The following is a 24,300-nucleotide window of genomic DNA, read 5'->3' on the forward strand; positions in this document are numbered from 1 at the left end:
CTCCCCACAGTGCTGGCTTTACAGCTCTGCCTCATGAACTCATTCCTGGAAGGGACTTTTCCAGTGAGATGTGACTCATGTAGCTAAACACATACATTTTTTCTCCATTTAAAATCTACAAATTGAGGGAAAAGCTTAGAGTCTGGTTGTGTCAGGGAAGGAAAATCAGCCTGGCTGGATATAATATTTAAAAATGGTTTCAAATCACTGTGGGGGAAATGGCCTCATGTTTTTGAAGTCTACACTGAACTGCGTTGCGTTACTCATTCCTGAACATTAAAGAGAGTTGTCCATTGCTCATCCAAGTTAAGAGGGATTTGTGTGCTAATTTCAATAGAAGCAGAAATAGTTCATAAAGGCATTTGGCAAGACTATGTAATGATTAGGAACTCAGGAGAGCAACCAGATTCTAAAAGTAGATGCTTCCTGTGCCAAGATATTGGTTCCTGATTTCTTTAATGGGAACATTTCCTGCCATGATCACAAATTTATACCAGAGACAAGCATTCACCTAGCACTCAACTCAGAATGCCTATTAAATAAAACATAGTCCCCAAACAAAATTCACAGCTTAATTCAGAATGAGAGAATTGTGTCTTAAAGATGAGTTTCTGGGCAGAGTAATAGGGTGACAATATTTCCTATAAATAAATATTCTTGAACTACCAGTATTGTTAAACAAAATCTATTTTGAGATGCCTTCAGGACTTTTGTGTCATTAAGCCTGAAGAATTAATTTGTTTCTCTGAGGGTGTTTGAAATTTTGGTATGCAATGACTATTTCACCTTAATTTGCTTTATGCCCCTGCTAATGGGACGATAATATTTTGGGGTATCCTTTGGGAATGGCATTATTTTGTGGCATTCTTTGGAAAGCATCAAGATTTCAATACTTTGGAATGATTTTCTGCTGTTCATATAGTTGATTTTTCTTGCAATGTGCAAAATCTTTTAAGCAGTCATCAAGCTCATTATAAGGGAAAAATACGGGACTCCAAGTCAGTTACACTTTGTGAAAGTTGATGGTTTAAAACCTAGTGTTAAGGAAAAGTACCAAAAGCAAAAAGTGTTGAAAGTTTCCAATTGCCACATACTGGTTCTTTCTTTCCTATTTGCTATTGGCTACCTGGGGCTGTTACAAATGTAGATGGTCACTTCATACAGGTATCAGGAGATGTGGAGATTGCACAGCCTGGTGGGCAGGTCCATGATCAATCCCTGCTGCAGTGCACAGGAAGAAATGCTATTCCAGGACTGCATCACACTCCCTCTACATCATTGCTGTCAGAGGTTGATGTGGTTTGAATAGGATGTGTCCTTCTGCCTGGGCCTACACTCTGGCACAGCATCTTGGACTTCCACACTCCCACCCTTCTCCCCAGTTTTTTCACAAACAGAACATGAAACGATGTGTTTGCAGTGGCTGGCGCTGAGCTAGGCAGACGTGTCTCCAGATTTTAATGCAACCAGTTCAGAGTCCTCTACGTATCTTCCATTTAACTGTTCATTGTTGGCATCGTGATGGTACAGGTACACAGGGACCTCAGTGATTGACGTGGCCGTGTAGGAGGTAGATCGTGTGGAACAGTGCTCTCGGCGCCTTTGGCCCCACTGGGTTTTGTACTGCGTCCATTGCCTCTTCAGAGCTCCTTGGACCTGCCAGGGACACACACTGTTAGGGTGAGGCATAATGTAAACCCCTGTGACAGGAAGGAAAAGAAAAGGAAAAGGAAGAGGAAAAGGAAAATGAAAGGGAAAAAGAAAAGGAAAAGGAAAAAAGAAAAAAGGAAAAGGAAAAAGATCTCTGATGCAGAACAAAAAGGAAAAGGAAAAGGAAAAAAGGGGAAAAAAGGGAAAAAAGGAAAAAAGGAAAAAGGAAAAGGAAAAAATGAAAAAAGGAAAAGGAAAAAATGAAAAAAGGAAAAAAGAAAAAAGAAAAAAGGAAGAGGAAAAGGAAAAAAGGAAAAAAGGAAAAAAGGAAGAGGAAAAGGAAAAGGAAAAGGAAAAGCCAATGCTGCAGCTGGATTATTGCTCCTGAAAAACCTAATGCATTTTGATTCCTGAAGAAGCTCAGCCTTGAGTAATGAGAATTGCCATGAATGGCAAAGTGTAAGTACACTTCATGAGCTTGCCAGGACTAATTTTGTAGAAAGAGTTAGAGGATCAGGACAGCTAAACAGAGATTTTATTCTGATAATTTAAGAACAGGTTCTGTGCTCTCAAAATATAGAATGGTCATAGCCCTCTGCATGGCAGAGGATTTCAAACTTTGAACAGTCATCTGCTAAGAATAAGATATTTTATTCAACACTATACATTAAGAGTAGTGTTATATGTGGTAATGGGAAATGATTTAAACTATTGAGTCCTGCCAGGGAATAAGAAGGACTTCTCCAGATGCATGTCCATGCATGGCAGCTCTTGATAGTGTTGTGACATGAGCAGAAAGTGGGCAAATCCTGGCTCTTTTTGTTTAAATCTGAACAACACAAAGCAAGAATAGCACAATAATCTGAGGTAAATAACCTCTCCAGGGTGCAAGGTGCAAGTAAGGCACTGTGATGACAGGAGTCTACAAGTTTCTGTGGTCCTGCTGAGGTGGGTACTGTTTGTCATTTGGAGAATGTATTGCTATTCACCTTCTCCTAACACAGAAAGGAAAAAACCAAATGGCTCTGTGGAGGTTAATTAGATATTGAGTGCAGGAAAGGCATATGGTCATAATGGAACTTTAATTACTTGGGCTGTGAGGAAGGTTTACTATGCCAATGTGGAGAATTAAAGTGAAATAGTTGCATGTGGGGATGTTTTATCACACTATCACCTAAGTTTATTACTGAGAAAGAATTACTGGGTCAAAGAGTAATGCAGTGGCAGCACTTGATACAGAAATATTACACAAACTAAACTATGTAAAGATTTTAGTCACTTTAAAATTGCCTTTTGATGTTACAGTATGAACATTTTAGCTTTGTTACCCAGAAGCTATGGGGAGGGACTGGAAGAAGAAATCTTCAGAAGTACGAGGACAGTGACTTTCCCCATATCTCACTGGGGTGGGGGCATCTAGGGCAGACAAAAGGAGGATAATGCAGAAACCTTGTGTGTGCACAGTGGCTCTGTCTGTCTGCAGCCCCCTCTCCCCCACTGCACCACGGTCACCACCCATTGTGCAGTTCTGCTTTCACCTCTGCCCCGAGCTGACCATGTGTGCATTTCACAGCACTTCATCCATTTGGATTCATGTCAGCATCTCTAGTGAAGGCAGCAAGAGCCTGCTCTTAGAGAATTTCTGTTCCTTTCCTATCCCTCTCCTTTCTCTGCCCCCTGCACAGACCCCGCATCCCCTTTGATCGCTCTTGCATGGGGAGAAGAGCTGCTGTGCAGGTGAGAAGCTCCTGATAAGCTCCCCAGCTGCTCTCAGCTGAACTGGAGTCTGCCACAGGTGTGGAGATTATAGTGTGGTTAACTGGAGAGGGAAGAACAATGTCCCTGAGTCTTCAGAGCCTGTCATGAGGAGTTTATAATTTTTTTCTTCAGAGGGAGTGATGCTTACACTGTATGTATGGTGGGTAGACAACAGCCACATCCCTTCCAGCTCAGCCCATGATCAGAAGTGCCATTATAAAAGTCTAAAAGGCTCCACAGAGCAATGAGAGCACAAGGTCAAAGTGTCTTTTTTTTGGTTTTCTGCTGAGCTGCTTGTTTGTTCAAGGATCTGGCCACAGATGGATAATGGATTGTACAAGTTGCTGCATTTGAGTAGAACTTGCTAATCTAGTTTTCTGCCACGATTCCAAGAATCTCAGATGATCATAACTCAGTGCCAACTAAAACCATTCAGGCATGGATTTTAAATATGTAAACAGCATTACTGAAAATCACATGCACAGCCACGACATATTAACGACTGAGGAGGCACCTGGGGACCATGAGGCGCACGGTGATGCCTGCCATGCTTTCCACTATGATGGCAGATAAATGAAGGCAAAGACTGAAGCAATGAAGGACCCAAGTTTATTTGCTCTGGTCTTCAAGACTTTAAAGGTTTTTCTGTTCTCTATTAGCCATTCACACCTCATTGGCTCATAAGATACATGGCTTTTTTTTCCCCAAATAGACTTTCCATTCCGTTGTCCAGCCTTGCAGTCTAGAAGCAATCCCAGGCTTGAAAATGCGGTCTGGTGAGCAGACTATTGCAGAGACCTTGTATCATCTGTACAAAACTGTTGCTGTTGGACAGAGAAACTGCAGTTCTACTGGACACCAAGATTTTATATGAAAAGGTACAAGAAGATTTTTCATTTTGAAAGTAAAAAACCAAACATTGTTTATGTGTTCTTTCAGATGAATGCAGACATTAGTACAGCTTTTTATTATTATTTTTAGATTTCTTTCTATAGATGGGCTCATGGTAGTAAAGTGAGGTTAGTGAAGCAATGGTGATGAATGCACTATAAAACACACTAAAGTGGTTCTGAGTTTAGCATTGTTTGTCCTGGCTGAGCTTCATGTATTTCTGTCTTGAAGTTAAATGTTCCAGTAGGAAAAAGTAAATCCCAGATTAGCCAAGCTGCTGCAGTACTAAAATTAATCTCTTTGCCCCACACTGAATTTTCTCATGAGAAATAATTTTAGCCTCTATGGCAGCAGATGTATGCAGCAGCTTGGAAACAATCTTATATCATGACTGAAGACCAGATTGTCTTTGGTCTGTGTACTTCTGCATACACCAGGACTGAGGGAAATTAGCTCAATTTTCTTGGCCAAACTCAGAGTAGTGCTTCCTTTGGAAGGCCCTGATACCAGTTTGGCATTTCACTGTTGCTGTTTTTCTATAGGTTTTGTGCCTTATATATCTACAGATTGTGTAACTGCAGAAATAAAATAGGAGAAAAGGATCATAATCCTTTCATCCTCTCCTGGCCCAGCACATCCCAGCCCAGCCCAGCTAATCTAGGGCATGAACTTTGCTGGGTGTTCATGGGTAATGTGCAAGTAGCACCAAACTGCCTTGAGTCTGTATTAGAGAGGTGTCATCAGTGACACTGCTCACCTTAATGGGATATTCTAGAAAAAGCTTCCCTAAATAAAATTTCCTAGAAGAAAATAATGAGAGGGTTTTCCAGCGCTCCTGCCATTGGCAATCTGCAAATCTGAAGCAGATGCAATGATTTTGAAAATGGGTGTAATGGTGAAAAGTACCCAAGCACCAATAAAATCACTCTCAGCAAGTCTGAGAAACCTGTGTCCTCACAGTCATTTGTTTTTAATGCCTGACTTTGATCCATGTTTCTGATCAGCTGCTCCACCAAGGGGTCATCAATCATGCATATTGGCAAGCCGATGCTTCAGATGTATTTCTTAGTGCATACTTTGAGAATTGTATTCCTGGGGTTGTAAAGGTGGGCATGCTCTTCTGACATTGTAGCTTAGCCAAAAGTACTTTGGAATTAGAGCTAGTTGATGAAACTAAGAAACTAATATACTTAAGATAATTTATGTTTTCAGTGCATTTTATTGTGACCTTTCCTAATTTTTAACATTGCTACAACCTTTAATCTAGGCAAATATGGTTGTTCTCATTAGAAATGGAGAATCAATCTCCTGCACTAAAGCTATAAAACATAAAGAGAATTTGTTTTGCAAAATCTGAAAAAAATGCAGGGGACACTGTGGGGGTGAAGAAGGCAAAGTTCAAGACCAGGATATTGGGGTAACACATTGTTTGGAGGCCAGTGAGGAGACACAGGAGTACTGCTTGTACACAGTGATACAGTCACTCTTATAGGCAGAGGATGTTTCAAAAACTGCCTGACTTGTCTCTACTTTCTTCACAGTAGCTCCTCCATACTAGGGAGTAGCAGAAGTTTGTCTTTGTTTCCAGGGCATGGATATTCAGCTGTGTCAGAGTGATGACAGTAAAGCAGAAGGAGAAAGGTGATAGTAGCCTGCGGATACTGGGGACAGAAATGTGTTAGGAAAAGAGTTGTACATGTCTTCAACTTTGTTTAGTTGGATGCATGAAACCGTGAACTTCTGTAGCGTGATCTCACTTTGTGTGAGGTTCTGATGTGATTAGCTGTTCACATTTTGCCATTCCCTGCCTTGCTTCCTGAGGAGCCATGCTACAGAGCTGCAGCTGAGGCCTCTCGTCTTTTTCGTTCTTCAGTTTCTCTTTACATTTACACAGGGAGCCAACCAGAGGCAAATATACAGAGATGTTGACAAATTGTGGCAGAATTTAATACTCTCTGCTATCCTGAATGTTATCAAAGCAGCCAGTAACACCTTACCTATAGGATAGCCTGCTTCTAGTCTCTATCAAACAAAACATCAGTGTGGTCATGTCATTACATGAAATTTGCTGGTTTCTAATAATTTAATACATTAATATAAATATAAATATAAATATATTATATATTCTAATAATATAATAATATATTTGCTGGTTTCTAATAATATACAGGGATAAACAGGAGCACAAAGGTCTCTGGAGGTTTACTTACTGAGTGTTAGCATCACAAACTTTGTTCTGTATCTAATTCTAGTTCATTGAAAATGAACTTTTTAATGGACTTCCTAGCTTTGCTAAAATATGTGGTGTTTTATTTGGCTACAGTTGAATGCTGTTGATGTGTTGAAAAAGCTTTTTTCTGCCAACCATCTTTGGAAAATGGCTTGCTCTAGGAATTTAAATGGTTCTTGACATATTTTAACCTGCTATTTTTTGTAAAAGAAAGAAGAAGTAAAGTGGATCTAAAACCCACTGTAGGTGTATATTCATATATATGATCCAGCGGTAAGAGACTGGGAGAGATCTTTGCTTCAAGGGTTTTTATTTCTCAATTGCTACACAAGAAACATTGACTGTAAAAAGGCCAGTGCTAATCCTTAAAGGAGCTCAAGCAATTGCACTCCTCCACCTCTGACAGTGCTACCAGGGATGGATTTGCCATGGCTCTGGCCTGAGCTCCCCACTTCATTCTTCAGACAGATCTCTGAATGTCTTCCCTGCTCTTATTGAGTCTTGTGGTCCTTCCTGCTGTTCTGGGGCAGGAAGGTGCGTAAAGCATTTTTCTCCTTCACTTAGACCTCCGTGTCAGACTTGCAGATAGTAGGGCGAGTGTCATGCCTGTACCTCACTAGATGCCATCTGCTTTGTAATGGTAACAGACCTGATTAATTTGCTCAGGGATATTCCAGTCACTCTGCACAGAGCTGACAGAAATGCACACCGCTGCTTGTGTGTAGAGAGTAAAAGCAACTCGGTGTGGTTTCAAAGTTTGTAGTGTGACATGCTTCACATCTGCACTTATGAACAGCAGGATGACTATTTTACAAGTTCTGCTCATTTTCTGCATTTCACGTGCTTACCTCACCATTGAAGAAGCAGAATATGGTAGCCACAAGTAAGCCCTAAGAGAAGGAAAAGAAAAGAGTTTAGGGATCAGAATATATAGACTTCATCATGTTTTGGAAATTTGGACTTGATGGATATGAGATAAAAACATTAATCCACTTCCTCTGCATCACAAACACTCCCCATCTTTCACAGGTATGCTATTAAATGGATTTTTTGTCTTTTCATAATGTTTTACTGTTTCCCTCCCCTGCATTACTACATTTTATAGATTTTCTGTTATGGCTATGAAGTTATTTATATATAAGAGATGGAGAGAAGGAAAATAAAAGGTAGGTATGTATTTTGCTTACAGAGGAGAACCACCCTACCACAGATTTTGCTGAAGGAATGGTAGAGGAATTTTGTCCTATATGTTGCCACTCACTCATCAGAGTGTAACTATCCAGTCCAAAGGGCCAGACACAGAGAATCCAGCTGTCTCAGGAAGGCTTTAAATGGAACTGTATGTCAGGCTTTAAGAGAACTGGTATATTGGGCACCACAGTGGATGGAGAGGATATGAGAAGAGGTGTAAGTGGCCAGAAAAAGGAAAAAACCTACCACAGCACATGAGTTAGAGGGTAGGGAGGCAGAAAAAAAGAGACACTGTGCATCATAGCTTGGTCGCAAATGGCTTTAAGCTAATTTCATCATCACCAGAGATGTTCAGATAGCATTTCACTACTGCTATAAGATTAAACAGGGCCAAGGCAGGAATATGAGATGGCAAAGTATGAAATTAATAAGAGAGAAAATTCTTGCACAGAAAGCCTGCCATTCAGGATTATGTGGTTACACTGGTCCATGTCCTAACTGCACTTGCTCTTATTAAAATAGCATTACATAGCATCACTGGGAGCCAAATGCCTTAATTTTGAATTACTTAAAGCAGTTATTATAAACTAAACGTATGGCAGTTTGTGAAATTGAGGGGAAAACTGCAATGCAGCTTATGTTCCCAAGGGCTGCTCTGAAGAGCTTTACAGCTGTATCTTTTCTATAAAACCTTCATTTAAATGATTACCAGTTGAATTGTAGACAATGCTTTGCAAAATGTCTTGGAGTCTCAGATATATATTTTGTGCCACAAACAGGATAAGGAATAACTTTTAAACAGAATGCTTATATAGGGGTACACGGGCTGGTTTGTCATTTGAATAATGACAATTATTTCTCTCCAATAGATTTTTCTCTGATGCAGAATTTGTAATTTGACATAAATTCAAATATCAACATGAAACAGCACATAGGAGGAAGATGAAGGGTAGACATAGTGAGAAATAAAAGTTTCCTTTCATATTTTGGCAAAGAAGTGAGTATTTTCAGAAAACTCAAATCCCACCATGCAGTAAGCAATACACAATACCTTGTCCATAAGTTTTGGGCTGAGAAACTCCACAAATTCAAACAAAACCTTACAGCTCTAAAGCAGATCTTTGCCAGACCAGACGCTCCTAAATCAAAATTTTTGCAAGGGTAGAAAATGCGCCGGTTCCTCACAGCCTGTACTGTTGCTGTTTGTGCTGTGCACAGCTGGGCACAGCCTCTGCTCTTGAACTGCACTGGGCACCCTTGCAGCTGAGCTCTGCTATTCTGCTAATGTGGTTTCACTAGCAGCAGTCAGCCACAATGGCAAACCAGATGGATCTGGATCTCCTCTGGGAGCAGGGATGCTCAGGGACAGTCTACATGAGGCATGGCAAATCAGAAGACAGCATGGGGAGAGAAAGAAGGTGGGGGAGAGAAGGAAGCAGGGACAGTTTTTTCAAGTTTGCTCTTCAGTGAGAGTGTTTAGGGGGAATGTGGGAACCTCAGTTCACCTAAAGACATAAATTGAACCTGAACTATTGAAGTGAAGCCACTTTCCATTTCAATTCCTGCATGGTATTGGAATTCTTCTGTTCCATCCTGCAATTGCTCCACTTTTCTGCTTTTCAAGAGTGTACTTCCCTTAACTAATGTTTTCTCTTGTCAACTTCAGACAGAAAAGCTAAAGAGGAAGGTGGAATGATGCCTCATATCCCTTTCAGTTTCTCTTGTAGTTTAGAGTGAGCTGAAACTACACCTGGCTTCCTGTTATTTTGAGACCATGCATGTTGTATATGTTCTGGCTGAAGAATTAATTCTCTGTAGTCTGTTCCATGTATATCCCATTGCTCTTCTTCCACCTGCCATGGCCCTCTGGACTCTGCCATCTATCTTTCTATTATTTCTATTTCTATTCCTTTCTATTTCTTCTTTTTATACATAAAGTTTTGCCCATAGTTCAGAGGGCTATTGTTATCTTCAGCTGTAAAGCTACGAAGATATGAGTAGCAGACACCAGCTTTGTCTCTGTGGAGCCAGGAGTGCTTGGGATGACCATAATTCTACAGTGGTTCTATTAAAACATGTGACAGACTACATGTAGGTTAATTATTTAATTTAGGGCCCATGAGTTATTTCTCAGATCTCTTTGACACATCTCTTCCAAATTCTAACTGCTACTAGTTTTTGCTCAGGATACAACGCTTGCTGAGGATGAGATGTCTAAGTCAATTATATCTCTCTGCCACTGTGTGGAGTTGTTAAACTAACCTATTTGATATATTGTCTGCTCCCTGCTAGATAATGTTGGCTGTGGTGTTGAAAGTGGAAATGAAGAATATATTTGTTTTAGGATGAGGGCCTCTAATGACTTCTGAAATTCTGTATTTCTGAAATTATGTGAAGAACAAATGAATGTGGCTTTCAGCTGAATCATGCCATAGGGATTGTCCAGAGACAGCAGCTCTCAGACCTTCACATACCTTACTTTATTAACACTGCATGAGTTTTTTTCCAGTGTTTAAGTAGACCAGTACACTGTACTGGTCTAAGTAAATTCTTTGCTTGGCAGGTATTTAATTTGTATCTCATTCTCCTAGAAGACATAAATGCCTTGAAGAGAAGTTTGAGTAATTTGCTCAGGTTAGAAATGGACAAATAACAAATACCAATGCAGATACTACGAATTTACATAGGTTTTCATACCTCTTTTTACTTTTTTTATTTGAGCTTATGTCTCCATTAAACCAAGAAATCATATATAGGAGCACTTATTCCTGCTGACCATGTTCAGGGCCCTAGTTCCTGCCTTAATCAACCATACACTGGGTAGCTGATGAGGTTTTAGTGGGGTTATATATTCATTATTGATATTAGAAGATAATATACAGGTGGTCATAGTATAAAAATCAGTTTTTGATCCTCAGTGTGGACTTTGCTCCATGTCCATTCACTTCTCACTTCTGAAAAAATGCTTATGTTGTCAAAAGCAGTCCTATAACCTTAAGTTTGAACAGAAGGAGAAAATATTTCTGCCTGGTTTGGCATTACAGAGGATATTTATTTCATTTTAAACTGAGAAACAGATGGAATGAATACCTTCTAAAATACATTGAAATTTCTCACTATTTTTAACAGGCTACTTTTAAATGGGTAAATTTTGCTCTGTATAAGGCTGCATAGAGAGTGGAATTTAAAACTTGGAGGCAGTGTGGATATATATGCAGTCCAAACCCAGGCCTAAAAGATTCGAAATATCCTTGTACCAGACCAGGCACCTCTGAGCTGCATCCTCCTGCCTGGCAGGGTGGGTGCTGCAGTCCTGAGAGTGCTGCTTGGAAGCTGCTGAGTGGCACACAAGGGATCTCATTTGTAGAGAAAAAGACAGTGGTTATTTTCTGTTCAGCAGAAAAAAACCCCTTTTCATTTGCCAATAAAAACCAAGGCTCTTATGCTGAATAGCATTTTAATTTCTCATTAGAGGTAGACTCACACATTTAGAGCCTCAGTCACCAAGGTATTAAGAGCAGCTTTAGCTGCTTGTGTACTGCTGTTGATTCAGGGGCTGTTCCTCCACCCCTCCATCACAGACCTCCACAGTGACAGTGGCATTTTATGTAACCTGACAACCTCTAGAAACCTGGCTTGAAGATGCTGGAGATAGAATGGGACAGTTCGTGTAGGGAACTTGAAAGCTGAGGCTTATTCATCCCCAGGCTGGTTTGAGAGCTCTGGGGGACTGTGTCTATATATGGGACTAACAGATGCATCATACAGTTAATTTTCTACTCTTCCTTTTTTCCTGTGAGGTGTTTGCTATGGACCAATGTCAGAAATGAGAAGCTGGGATCAGAACCTCTGATGGAAACACAGCACCCCAATCTCTTTACAGCCTGGGGCTTCTCAAAAGGTTGTCAGTGGTTCCAAGGATGAAGGAAGCATCAGCTCCAGCTCCAGCACCAGCAGAGGTGCAGGAGGCCCTGCCAGGTCATCAGGCACAAGCCACACCTCTCTTACTCTATCCTGGAATGGAGACCTGAATGCAGCTACATGTAGGAGCAAGGGCTGTTGCTGTGTCACTCCTTCACAGGAGGCATTCCCTTTGCCCAGGTGTATCATTTTTGTCTTCACTGGGCAGCATGATGGGGTTTTCAGGCATTTGACAGATGTGTTTTCATACCAGAGGTATGAAAAGGATGGCATATCCAGTATCATAATGCTTTACAGGCTGAGGGAGTTTGCATCTTTCCTGTGATTTCAGCATCATCAAACAAGTTTGGAAAATGAGGTCCTTTAACATAGATCTGCAACTCACTGGCTCTTGTGGAGTGCAAATGTTTGCTTTGTGGTGCCTAATTTAGAAGCTCTGCAAAACAAGATAGCTGTGTGTGTTCATCAATGCACCTACAGCACCCCAATCCATGCACATAATTCCAATTAAGGTCTGCTGGTTTTGTGTAGGGTTGCTGGTGTGGGGCTCTGCTGTGGATGTGTGCTGGATACAGTGTTGATAATGCAGGGATATTTTAGCTATGGCTGAGCAGGGCCTCCAAAAGTCAAGGTCTTTGCTGCTTTTCATCTCACTCCACCTTGAGTGGGCTAGGAGAGCACAAGGAATTGGGAGGGGATGCAGTCAGGAGAACTGAACCCAGCTGATCCAAGGAATATCCCAGATCATATGGCATCATGATCAGCATATGAAGTGGGAGAAGAAGAAAAAGAGGGATGTTAGGATTGCTGGCTTTTTTTGGTCCCAGGTAAATTTTTACATGTGATGGAGCCCAACTTCCCTGAGGATGGCTGAACAGCTGCCTGGCCATGAGAAGGTGAGAATGAATTCTGTAATTTGCTTTGCTTGCATGTATGGCTTTTGCTTCATCGACTAAACTGTCTTTATCTCAACTCATAAGTTTTTCCTGTTTTCACTTTTACCCTTCCAGTTCTCTCCTTCATGCCAGTGCAGGGAGTGAGTGAGTGAGTGAGTGAGTGAGTGAGTGAGTGGCTCTGTGGGGCTGAGTTGCCAGCTGGGGTTAAACCACAATGTAATGGCTGAAATGTCTTTCTCTTGCCTGATGTACTTTTCATTTCAGCATTCTGGAGACTAAAAACTGATATTGGTGATGGTGAGAAGATATATGAACCTCCACATTTAGAGGATTAATGGGAATTTGGGTAGCTGGTCAGGAAAAGTGTATGTATTCCCATTTGTGGCACAAAAGCCAACCTTCCATTTTTTTATCATTTAGGTATCTGCTCTTTGGATCTGGTAAGAAGAATCTGGTTGATTGTGTGAAAGACACATGCAGTAGACATTCAGTGTTCATGAATTGCTCATACAAACATATTTGAAAACCCACTTCTGCTTAAAATGGTGAGCATTGATGACACCATCACAAAAAGAGTGGGTCAGATGAAAACCAGACTTCTGCTGTTGTTTGGAAGCACTTCAGCAGAGTAAACCCAGCTTGTTGACAAATAAAATGAAATACTGGTATGTTGTTTTTCAACGGGGAAAACCATTCTCTAAAAGAAATACCATTACATGGAGGTTTTTTGTGAACAAATTCTTTCTTGTCTTCAATCCTCTGAGTTTTACAATAGACTGCAGTGCTTGTTTGCACCATTTCTGCGTACATGGATTATATAACTAACACATCAATCCTTCATGTTTTCTTAAGGAAGTCATGTACTGTGAAAACTTGCCTCTCTTTCTTTTCTAGAAAAGGCATAAAATTTTCTCATTTAAGCAGGGTAGAAACGAAGAATGTATAATATTTTGCACCAAAAAAAGATGGGTAATTTTTCCCAGGATGCCTGCTTGTATATGACTGACATGCCATGAGCTGCAAAACCCCACAGACTCTTGCTGATGTCTGCACAGGCTGGCTGTGCTGTGGGTCATGGGAGCACAACAGCTAAAGGGGAAACACAGCCATTACACAAGATAATACAGTATCTGCTAATTAGAGAACCAGCCCTAGAAGAAAATGAGCACCAGAGGAGTGATTTTACAGCTGGCGACCGATCTTAAATATGCACACAAAAGAAGTTAGGGAAAAGATTAAGAATGTTTATTTTGGGTTACTGGTTAAAAATCCAGTCTAAGTGGAAAAGGGAGGATTGCAGTTGGCTGCAGCCAGCAGGACGACTGCACAGCCCTTCAAAAAAGGCCAAATTCTAGCAGCAAGCACACAGAGGTGCAGAGGTGTCAAGGGTTCTTCTGTGTGAGCAGAAGGAACCCATCAGGGATGAAACTTTCCTGCCTTGGATCCCTCCCTCACCCAACCCCCTTCATCAGTGCAGCCTCCATTTTAACCTAAGTTTGGTGATTTTCTGTTGCATAACGATCACAATTAGAATTTTTAATTAAGACAATTATAACCGGTTTTGCAATTCTCCAACAACTGCATGGAATTTAAAAGATATTTTATGAGTAAAGTGATTATTGTAACACTGTCTTATCCTAACTTGTTAGAATTGCAATCAAATAACTTGTCACCAAAAAACTAACTTGGACATATTCCTTTATAACTCTTGTAAATGAAAAAGTAACAATACAGGCAACAACAGAAGAAACAAAGCTGTCATTCCTTTTAAGCAGAATTGTAATATAAGATGCCATACACTTCAAAAGCAGACCTATAACTTTAGTTATTCTACCCATGCAGTAATAGGAGCACCCACAGTTTTGAAGGGATAAGGATGATAAGCAGGATATACAATCTGACAGGGTTCATAGATTTTGGTAGCCTTATTTATAATTTCATTTAAGGAAAAAGCACTACTGATTTTTTAAGCTGTCTTCTTAATAAAACATTAAAATAATTTCTCCACTTACTCCTTCCATATGAATGGAAGCAAGAAGTTGGTCACCATATTCACTCATGTGGACCACTACTCACAAAGGCATTGAAAAGCTGCCTTTCCTAGTCAATATAGGTCTGGATATATTCCAGTCAGTCAACCAGATAGACCAGCATTTAATTGCATTTTGGTTTGGGTTGTTTTGTTAAAAAAAAAACAAAAAACCAAAAACCAAAAAACTTGACTTACTTAACGATGCTGTTTTTTCAGAGCTTTTTTGAAATCAAAATGTCAATCTGATAGTTTAAACTGCCTAATAATGGAATTATAACTCCTAAATGAAGTTTAGTGTTCTCTGGTTTTTCTTTTGTGTGTTGGCATTCCCACTGAACAACAGTCTGCTAAGACTGCTTATTTTAATATTAAGGTCACAGCAGTTTTAGTCAATTTGAGCACTTCAACAGAAGTTGTGCTGGAACATAAAAGCTGTCTGTGAACTTAGTTTTCTCTCCATAGTTTAGATATAGTGTGAACTGATAATTTTAGTGACTTATTACATTGTTTCCTCTATCTCATCTCTGTTCTTTACACAGTGGTGCTGCTTGTGTAAATGCAGATAATCCAATACTGTAAAATGGCTGGAAAATAACTGAAAACCCAGTTATTTCAGCTTCAGAGCAAAACCCCTGGCAACAGTATCTTCGAGTAAATTAGCTTAACATCAAACAATTCAACTACACTGAAGCTGCTCCATACCTGGTAATGCATTAGTATGTGCATGATGTAATCATAGATTTCTCCAGCAAGTCGGTTTTCTGGTCTCCAGGGAATAATAACAAACTGAATTCCCAGTAAGGGCACCAGGATTAAAGTAGCTCTGACAGCTTTCATATACATGTTGGACTCAGCACGGTGGGTATCTCTCAGCTTTGTCACCAAAACTCGGACAATGTTCAGCAAAAAGAAAAAATTGACCTGCAAAAACAAAGCTATTGTAGGTGAAAGCATTCAAATTAAACAGACATTCAAAATAAAAGCACCAAACACATAAATGACAGTAAAGTGTAACTTTCTAGCTTTATTGTATCTTATAATGGGCAGTGCCTTGGCAGTCAGGTCTTGGAAAATATTTTGAATATTTTCAGGAAAGATCTATTAAGCAGTTCTACATGCTTTGGAGCCTGCGTGGATACTTCAGGCAGGCAGGGGTCAGTTCTAGGATGCACTGCATGTTTTGACACTGATGTGGGCAAATTCAGGGTTTCCAGGGAACACTAAATATTATTTTCATACTGGAAGTTTAAATGGGGTGGACAAATTGTCCCCTGGAAATAACCACATCTCTGTCCTGACAATTGCCAAGCTCTTTTGCCAGTTGGGATAAACTCCAGTATGTCCCAGGACACATGGGACCTATGGGAGCACACAAGTTCCCTAAGGAATATGCTTCACGGACTAATGCTTCAGGCTTGTCTGTGAGCAGGGGTGTAAGGCTCTTTTTGAGGAAAACCTAGGGCATCTCTTGCCTCCACCAGACTGCAGGGACCCCGTGGTACTCTACCCACAGGGAACAGGTAACTCTTGCTGTCTCAGGGAAGAAAATTTTGCCCCTGATCCTGATGATCAGTGATACCAAGTAGTTCAGCATCTCCTCTCAGTTACTTGGGGAAATCTGATCTCAGCATCAAGTAACCTGCCCTTGACCCTGGGTACACAGAGAGCTCCTTGTGGGATGTGCTGAGAGCCTGCAGGAAGAGGGAGGGCAGACCCAGGCTGGTAATGAGTTCAGTGGTTACCCTGTGGACATCCCTGGATCACAGACTCCTCGGTCTCCAGTGTACCCAGGTCACTCATTTCCACTCTGCTACAGTAAAATCAGGCACTGACACTTTGGAACTTTAATAGACTTTCTTTTTCCTGCTAATTTTTTGAAATAAGTATGTAAGTGCATAACTTTTATAATATTTCCAGAGCTCAAATCACATGCACACACACACACACACACACACACACAAATAAATATATATATATATATATATATATATATATATATATATATATATATACCAGAAATTTCAGAATTTCAGTTGATTTTTTTCAGAACAGTGAATCAGCAAGAAGTCTGGTAAAACATTTTATCACTTCTAAACTACACAGGGAGACCTTTCAACTGTTTTACATTTGTGCTCTACTGGAAAAGAGGAATAATAAATTACTTCTGAGGTCCCAGTCAACATTAAATCTAAACCTTATTCTCCGTCCTGTTCTGACTTCACTCACTCTACTTAACATCCACTTTTAGATTGTCTGAAAGTAACTGTAAAAAGTCAAAGAAAGACTTTACAAAGTTAAAACCACTCAGCTCTTCTGAATCAGTCTGCCACTATGGGATTTTTTGTAGCAAATCAAGCAGGACATACTGTAGACATTGATATCTTCATAAGAAAAGTAAGTCTGGAAATGGCATAAGCACAATACAGAAATAATAATGTCTTGTTTTGAAAACAGGTGAAGATCGCTCTTTTTCCATAGTAGTTGCTTCTTTTTTCTTTGTGACCAAGATATACAGACTGGGATCACAATGACAAAAATAAAGGTTAAATGGCCTCTCTCATATGGCAATTGGCATTACAATAGCAGATACAGTTGGACCAATAAACCCATAATAAATGTAATTGTATGGGATCAACAGACTACTTATAAGGGAGGGAAGGATGGGCTATTTCATATAGGTGATGTTAAAGAGTGCTTCTCCAGAAAGGGTAGAAAGATTTTTTTGTTTTTTCAGCTATGATATGGAAAGTTGTTTATTCAAATTTTCCAAGTACTAACTGTGCTATTGTTCTCTGAGGCAATTATTGCAGGTAGGTCATGCAGGTGTTTGCAAGTAAGAGGCAGATAAAAAGATGAAAGTGCATCTTGGGCGACACAATGAGATGAGCCTGGGGCTTGGGTTGAGTAAAACCCTTTCTGCACCTGTCAGGAAGGTCGGGGTTACCATGCCCAACTGCACAAATGGCATACCAGATGCTATATGTATGCACATTGCCAAACTGCACTTGGAATCTTGTCCTCCTACTCAAATAGCCCAGTTTGAGTTCTTTCCCTGGACTCTTTTATCTCCCTACCTTTGGAAGATACCAGCTCGTAATCAGAAGAACCCATGCTGAGCAACCAGCTCACCCCAGCTAAGGCACAGTTAAATTATTCATGTTGCTTAAATGCAGTGTATTCCTCTCAAGTCCCACAGGAAAAAAGTGTTGTGAGCCTGTCCTTTATAACACTGAGTAGAAAAAACCTCTAGTTACTTCTGGGTTTTGACCAAAATACTTATAGTACAGAAGCTTCTATTTTGTTCAGGTTAGCAGCATTTCTAAAATACTTATTATACTGTTGATAGCAAACAATATTCTTACCAATAAAGCTGCCATTACAGGTCCGTGAACAATATAAAGCAAGTGTGTGTCAACACTCATCCAGCAACTGGAGGAGAAATACAGCATAAACATTTGTTGTTAACTTGAATAAAATTCGCTGCACAGTTAAACAATGCTAAATTCCTTTGAAAACAGATGTGTTACTCACTTGTCATTGAAGTATCTGGCTCTTGCAACTGCATGAATGGTTGCTGGCACTAAAGGGAACCCTGAAATGATTAAATTTATAGATCAGTCTTGGTATTTGTTTAGCTTGAATTTAATGTGTGTCCCACACTAATAAGTCTGTTGTTCACAAAACATATGGATGTGAAATCACATCTTTCAGGAGAGAATTTATCCCATGACACCCATCCCGGCAACACCTCAATGATGAGATACAAAAGGCAGGCCAAAAGGAAGAGCAAAACCCACAGACCAGGCTCTCCTGCGGTGTCTCAAAGCTGCTGCCAGGCTCCCCTGCACTGCTGTGGCTTTTGCAGGGAAGGGTGTGAGCAGGGAGTGTGGGAAGGATGTAGGGATCATTCTGTTCTCAGAGGAGTCTTCCCTCAGGGAACCAGGGACATTTGTGACAATCATGTATTTACATGATTGAGCAAGAGAAAGGCACATTGACTTACATGCCAGATTATGGAGCAATAAGAAACAGAGTGAACAGTTTCTCTTTTGGAGCCAATGTAATGAGAACGTGTTTGGAGCTAGGAGGTTTTTGGAGGATGGGAATTTGTGGTATCTTCTGTAGGCTCTCAGCATCTGTGCAGCCAAGCCCACTCCATTTAGCTTTATCTCAATAGGGAGAAAGGATGAGATTACCATAAATCCACATATTCTGACTTATTTGTGACACCTCAGGGGAGGCTGTGATGGGGACCTGATGGGAGAAAATTTACACTGGGCTTGGCAACATGTCATGCTTAAAAAAATGGGAAGCTCATGTTCTTATTTCCGGCTTGACACTGAGAGTGACATTCTGGTCCACTTCTTTTCATTTCCCTTCAGCTTGCTTAAATGTCATATCCCTTTCCAGTAGGCTAGAAGCCTGGAACTGGGGAGCCTGCACCACGGTGCTGAGCCCAGTTTGTGCAGCCTTGCACATACAGACAGTCGGACACGATCTGCTGCCTTGTCTGTCCTGTGCAGAGAGCTTGGCACACACCGTTGGTGCTACTGCTGCCTGTTCTCTATGAACCACTGACCTTTCTACTGAGCTTTGGATATTCTACAATTATGAATTAAAATGTGTGAAAATATCCTATTGATACCATGATTAATCATGGAGGGATTAAAAGAACATAACTCCTGTTTTTTTCACATTTTAGTGGTTTCATAAAAATATTTAGAAGAGATGGAGGATCCTTAGCCATATTGTGGGAAGTGAAAACAAGGTCCAAAGATACATAAATAGGACACTCTTATGTTTCAAGGCATATTTAAGCAATAGCTATTTACACTACTGCCAAAAAAAAAAAAAAAAAAAAAAAAAGAAAAAAAGAAAAAAAAAAAGAGTTCTTATTGCAATTTCCCTTGGGAGGACAGTGCACCTGTGGGAGAACAAACTGGATTGCCTTCTTCTTTATATGTTTTTAGAAAGTGATTCCTAGGCCTCTGGCTGCAGAATTACCTTTTTGGGTGACGATGCACAGCAAAAAAACAAAAAGCTCAGAATGAAAAGAAAGGAGCTTATGACCTCAGGGCGAGCTCATGGGATTGACAGCTTGAGAAAATAATTTTGATTGGGAAATGGAGCAAGTCTGGGCCAGTTTTGTTGGAAGATTGAAATACAATTTTTAAGGGGCCTTTCTGTAATAGCAAAACTTCTTCAGCTGAAAACTGTGGCCTGGAGCATTGCAAGTAGAACACGGCACATGATGTAAAAAGAGTGTTTTTCTTCTCCTAAATGCATTAGCCTGGGATATTTGGCTCCACAAACTCAAAAGCAAATCTCAAGAAAGCAGTGGAAAGTCTTCATTAGCTAGTCACAGGCTAAGAAGCTCATGACTCTCTGAAGCTCAGATTTCCAACTGCAGGCTGGATGGGCTATTCTAGGGCTAAGTGTTGCTCTTGTAAAGGGCCAAAAGGCAGAGAGTAGCAGGGAAGTGGAGCATCAAAGACTCTGGGGTTGTGGTTACGTGTACCACAGTCCCACCTGCACACGGTGAGCGGTGAATACTGCAGAGAAGGTCCCCAGCCATCCCAGGGACAGATAGGACACATCCCTTTAGGTCATGCCAGGTCCCTTACAGCACAAACTGGCAATTAGATCAGCATTCCCACTACAGTTTGGAAGGCACTCAAGTTTCAACACTGTCCAAATAAATTATTCCCTTTTCACTTTTATGTGGGTGAAGCTGCCTGAAGCATCCAGAATGAACTGTGCAGTTGCACACAGTTGATAGTGTTTCCTTGTCCTGCCCAACGGTGATTTCCTGACCCAGAAAAACAATAACAAATAAGAAATGACATCCACAGCAGCAGTTCCCAGAGAAGGGGTCAGCTGATTGCATCAGCCTTGAAATACATCTGCCCATGCCAAATTCCATTCAACCACCTCAAACCTTTTGTAGGTATTTTTATTTTTGCTCAGATTTTTATTTTTCTTATAAGACTATTTTACAAATGTCATTAGTGGTTTTTCCAAATAAAGTAAGCCAGATCTTCTTGCATAGAGATTAGCAATAGCAATGAACAATGAGTAGCTTCATTTTGGACATTTGCCTTGATCTCTTGAATTGTAATTCAGAGCACAGCCTGCTCTGGTTCCTCTGTATTGCCTTTTGGAGAAAAGTTTCTCTGTCCATTGATTAACATAGATGGATGTGGGAACTCAACACATCACTCCGGATGTCCAGAGTTGCCGAGACAACCCTTGGGGGGCTCGGAGGCCTTGGAATGTTGCCAAAAGTGTCTGGTGGCTTGACTTTGATCCTTCTAGAGATGTGTCATCTGCGTATGAGGAAATGAGAAATCTTAGGGTTTGAATGATATAGTTACAGGGTAAAATATAGATTTTAGAGTTTTGGTACAAGGGGGTTATGGAGACAAGATGGAGGATTCAGGGCGTGGTCCTAAGTTCTTCTTTCTTCTTCTAGTCTTCCATTTTCTGTAGTGATGTTGGCATTTGTGGATTGGTTCATGGTGAAGGTGCACTTGTTAATAAGGGTGAAAAGTATAGGGAATTAAACGTAAATATGTTAGACGTAATTTTCACTATAAAAGACACAGCCACCCCGTGGGCAGGGGAGAGTGCACTGGGCTGTCTTGCTGAACAGACCTCGGCTGGGCAGACAGAAAATATTGTAGATAAGAAATAATAAACAAGATCCAAGACCAAAAACTCAAGAGTCCAGACTCATCCTTTGAAGCACGGCCTGCCCAGAACCACCTTTCCCATATTGGGACAGAGACAAATAACAGCGAACTCCCATAGATGGATGTTTAAAGTTAAACTGTGTTACTACTCCTTCTGGAATCAATGGAATTACAATGATTCATACAACTGATTATGACCAGATTGTTGTAATCAGACCATTTTGCTAATAATAATAGTATAATAATATTTCTGTCTACTTGAGTTAGGAGGTGCTAATCATCACCTTTTTTCTTTTCTTTCTTTTTTTTTTTCTTTCCGTTTGCGTATGTGTATGTGTAAGTATTCATCTAGTTTAATAAAAAAGACTGCAGACACCATTGTCAAGAATTATGTCCATTTTTAATAACTTTTTCCTTCTCAAGATATCAGTGCCCTATTACCACTGCCACTACCCTCTGTTTTTGGGGCAACTCTCAGATACTGATGTGTGTCTTATCAGGTAACTTCACTGAACTCCCCACTGAGCTGCTGGTGCCGTTCTCAGCACTACTACAGCTGGATCATTAGCTTAGATTGCAGGCTGGATGTCACAGGTGCATTAAATTGCACTGCCTAAATTGACCAGAAAAAAAAATATGTCTATGACCATATTGCTCTTCCACAATTGGATATAGGGTGACACTATTTTGGGAAGCCTTATTCTGCAAGACATGAAAAAGCTTTGTCTGGAAGCAAATGTTTAAAATGACTTGTCACATTGGGTTGCTGTTTCACATCCCTATGAGACTTTTTATATTGAAATATTCTGAGCTATGAGATTTTTGTGACAGCACAGCTGCTTGCTCCAAGAGGACTCAGCTATTTGGATGGGCAATGGGCAAGGTCCAGAAACTCTCAGCAGATTTAGGGCTCTTCAGGAAAGTTGTCTTCATTTAAGAGCTGATAATGTTTCACATACTTATAATTCCAAAAGCATTACAAGTGCCTCTCTTCTTAGAAAAAATGCCATTCTCGTAAGAAAAAAGAGTGCATGCTGGTGTTCTCATTAAGAAAAAACCAACAAACAAAAACCATCAAAGACAAATTATTACATGCCTGGAGAATGCTATCTGGCACTACAAAGTATATAAACTAGAAAATCATGTTAATTTTCTTGGTATGTAATGTACGTATCCAGAGAGCACTAAGCCTTGTATTGTAAGAGGAAAGTAGATGACCAGATTTTAAAATGAAAATCTAGATAGGGGATAACTTTGCTGTTACTGCCTAGTTAGGATCAAATATCGGATGCCTAATGTGTGTCTGAAGATAGTGATTTAAATTTCTTTAGAACATCTAGAACTGGGTAATTTTCCTTTGATCTAATTAGAACATCTAAAACTGGGTAATTTTCCTTTGATCTAATTACTTAGTTATCTAATTATCCATTTATCTGATCTAAAAATTCCTAATTTTTATTGGTTTAAACAATAGGGCTATTTTTCTCTTTTCCTGTTGTAAATGAAATAATCTTGAAAAAGTACAACTTCACCAAAGTGGATGGCAAATATAGAATAAATTGTGTCTGCTGCAGACAGGATTGCAGGAACATCCCTGTGTGCAGTGGGACAATGGGTAAAGGTCCATTATTTGCTGCTTTGCTGCACCAGTGGTTTCAAGATAGGGGAGCTACCTTACCAGAAATTGGAATGGGGCCAGAGATTCATGTTGCCAAATTGGAAAAAAAGCTCTTGATATTGATATTCTGACAACACTGATGTGGACTGGATTTAAAATAGTGATTTAAATGTAAAAGATTAATTTTAATTTCAGTAATATACTGATTATATTCATATGGTCTTTTATTGGACCAGATAGTCCAAAGGAAAAATATCTCCTGCTACCCATTAAAAAGGCAAGGGGTCCCTTAAGAAAACAGAAAACAGAAGAGAATGCATATTCAGAGATGAAGAACCAGACCTAGTCATGGTTCCTTGGGCAGTATGCATGTGACCACATGCTGTTGGACAAAACCAGTCCTGACAGCAAAGCCATTACCTACTTAGTAGGTAAAATCATTTTTTTTCTTTTAAATCAACATATGCAAAACTGTATTTGATACTGGATTCACTTCCAGAGAAATTCTGCTTCCTCTTTGTATGCTGTGTATTGCTTCACTCTGTGAGACACAGATACTGATCTTTCCACTTGATTCCAGGAAAATTATACTTTATAGGTACTGTCACACATTCATGTTTTTGCATATATGTGACAAAAATAAACAACTTTTCTTTCAGAAAAGAAGTATACTTGAATAGAGATATATTTTCTCCCATAGCTTTTCTTAACAGATCTTAAGCATTTCTTTCTGCAAATCCCAACATGCAGCAAATAAAAAATACTTTGTTGTGCTGTTTTTTGTAAGTATCTAAGCCCATGTAACTATATGCACTCAAATTAAGGGTACAATAACTCAGTCTTAAGCTATGATGTAACGATATTAACTAGATCATAAATGATACTTAAATGCTAGAAGAATTCAAAAATCTGAGTGTACTGACCATCTTGCTACAAATGGTAGCATACATACCCCAGCCCAAGAGGTAATACCAGTGCAAACGCTGCTCTTCGGCAAACACTGCCACCACGATCAGCGTGTGAAGATAAATGCCTTCGCAGAGCATCCAGAAGTAGTTGCAGCCCAGCATGTATTGATGAAAGAATTGCAGCACTTTGCAGCTTACCTGTTAGATAAATGAGAGAAAGTCACACACTTGACCAGCATTTTGCATTTAAGTAGGCAAAGACAAATGTTACTGTTAGGATATAAGAAACCAAAGGGGAACAAAAATTCCCAGCTCTTTCTGGTTTTTGGGTTTTTTTTTTCAGCACCTATCAGTGAGAAGGATTTCAAATTTAATAAATGAGATGAACTAAAGTAATGAAATTAAATTAAATGAATTATATTAAATTAAATTAGCCTGGAGAAAAGGAGATTCAGGGGTGACCTTATCTCTCTCTACAACTCCCTGAAAAGTGGCTGCAGTCAGGTGGGGGTT

General features: G+C 40.0%; 1 protein-coding gene across 1 annotated transcript in view; it reads right to left on the reverse strand.

The window, feature by feature from the left end:
• Window positions 1–1,352: 1,352 nt before the first annotated feature.
• CALCR (calcitonin receptor) overlaps window positions 1,353–24,300 on the reverse strand; it is a 155,524-nt gene continuing 132,576 nt past the window's right edge. The window contains exons 8-13 of the mRNA XM_041466549.1: window positions 23,832–23,985; window positions 18,101–18,161; window positions 17,932–17,998; window positions 15,272–15,490; window positions 7,378–7,419; window positions 1,353–1,656 (exon numbers count right to left, since the gene is read on the reverse strand). Coding sequence (XP_041322483.1) covers window positions 1,435–1,656; window positions 7,378–7,419; window positions 15,272–15,490; window positions 17,932–17,998; window positions 18,101–18,161; window positions 23,832–23,985 — 765 coding nt within the window. The 3' untranslated portion in view covers window positions 1,353–1,434. The remainder of the gene's footprint in view (window positions 1,657–7,377; window positions 7,420–15,271; window positions 15,491–17,931; window positions 17,999–18,100; window positions 18,162–23,831; window positions 23,986–24,300) is intronic.

The sequence above is a fragment of the Pyrgilauda ruficollis genome, unplaced genomic scaffold, assembly GCF_017590135.1.
Source record: "Pyrgilauda ruficollis isolate IOZ18807 unplaced genomic scaffold, ASM1759013v1 scaffold2, whole genome shotgun sequence".
NCBI lineage: Eukaryota > Metazoa > Chordata > Aves > Passeriformes > Passeridae > Pyrgilauda > Pyrgilauda ruficollis.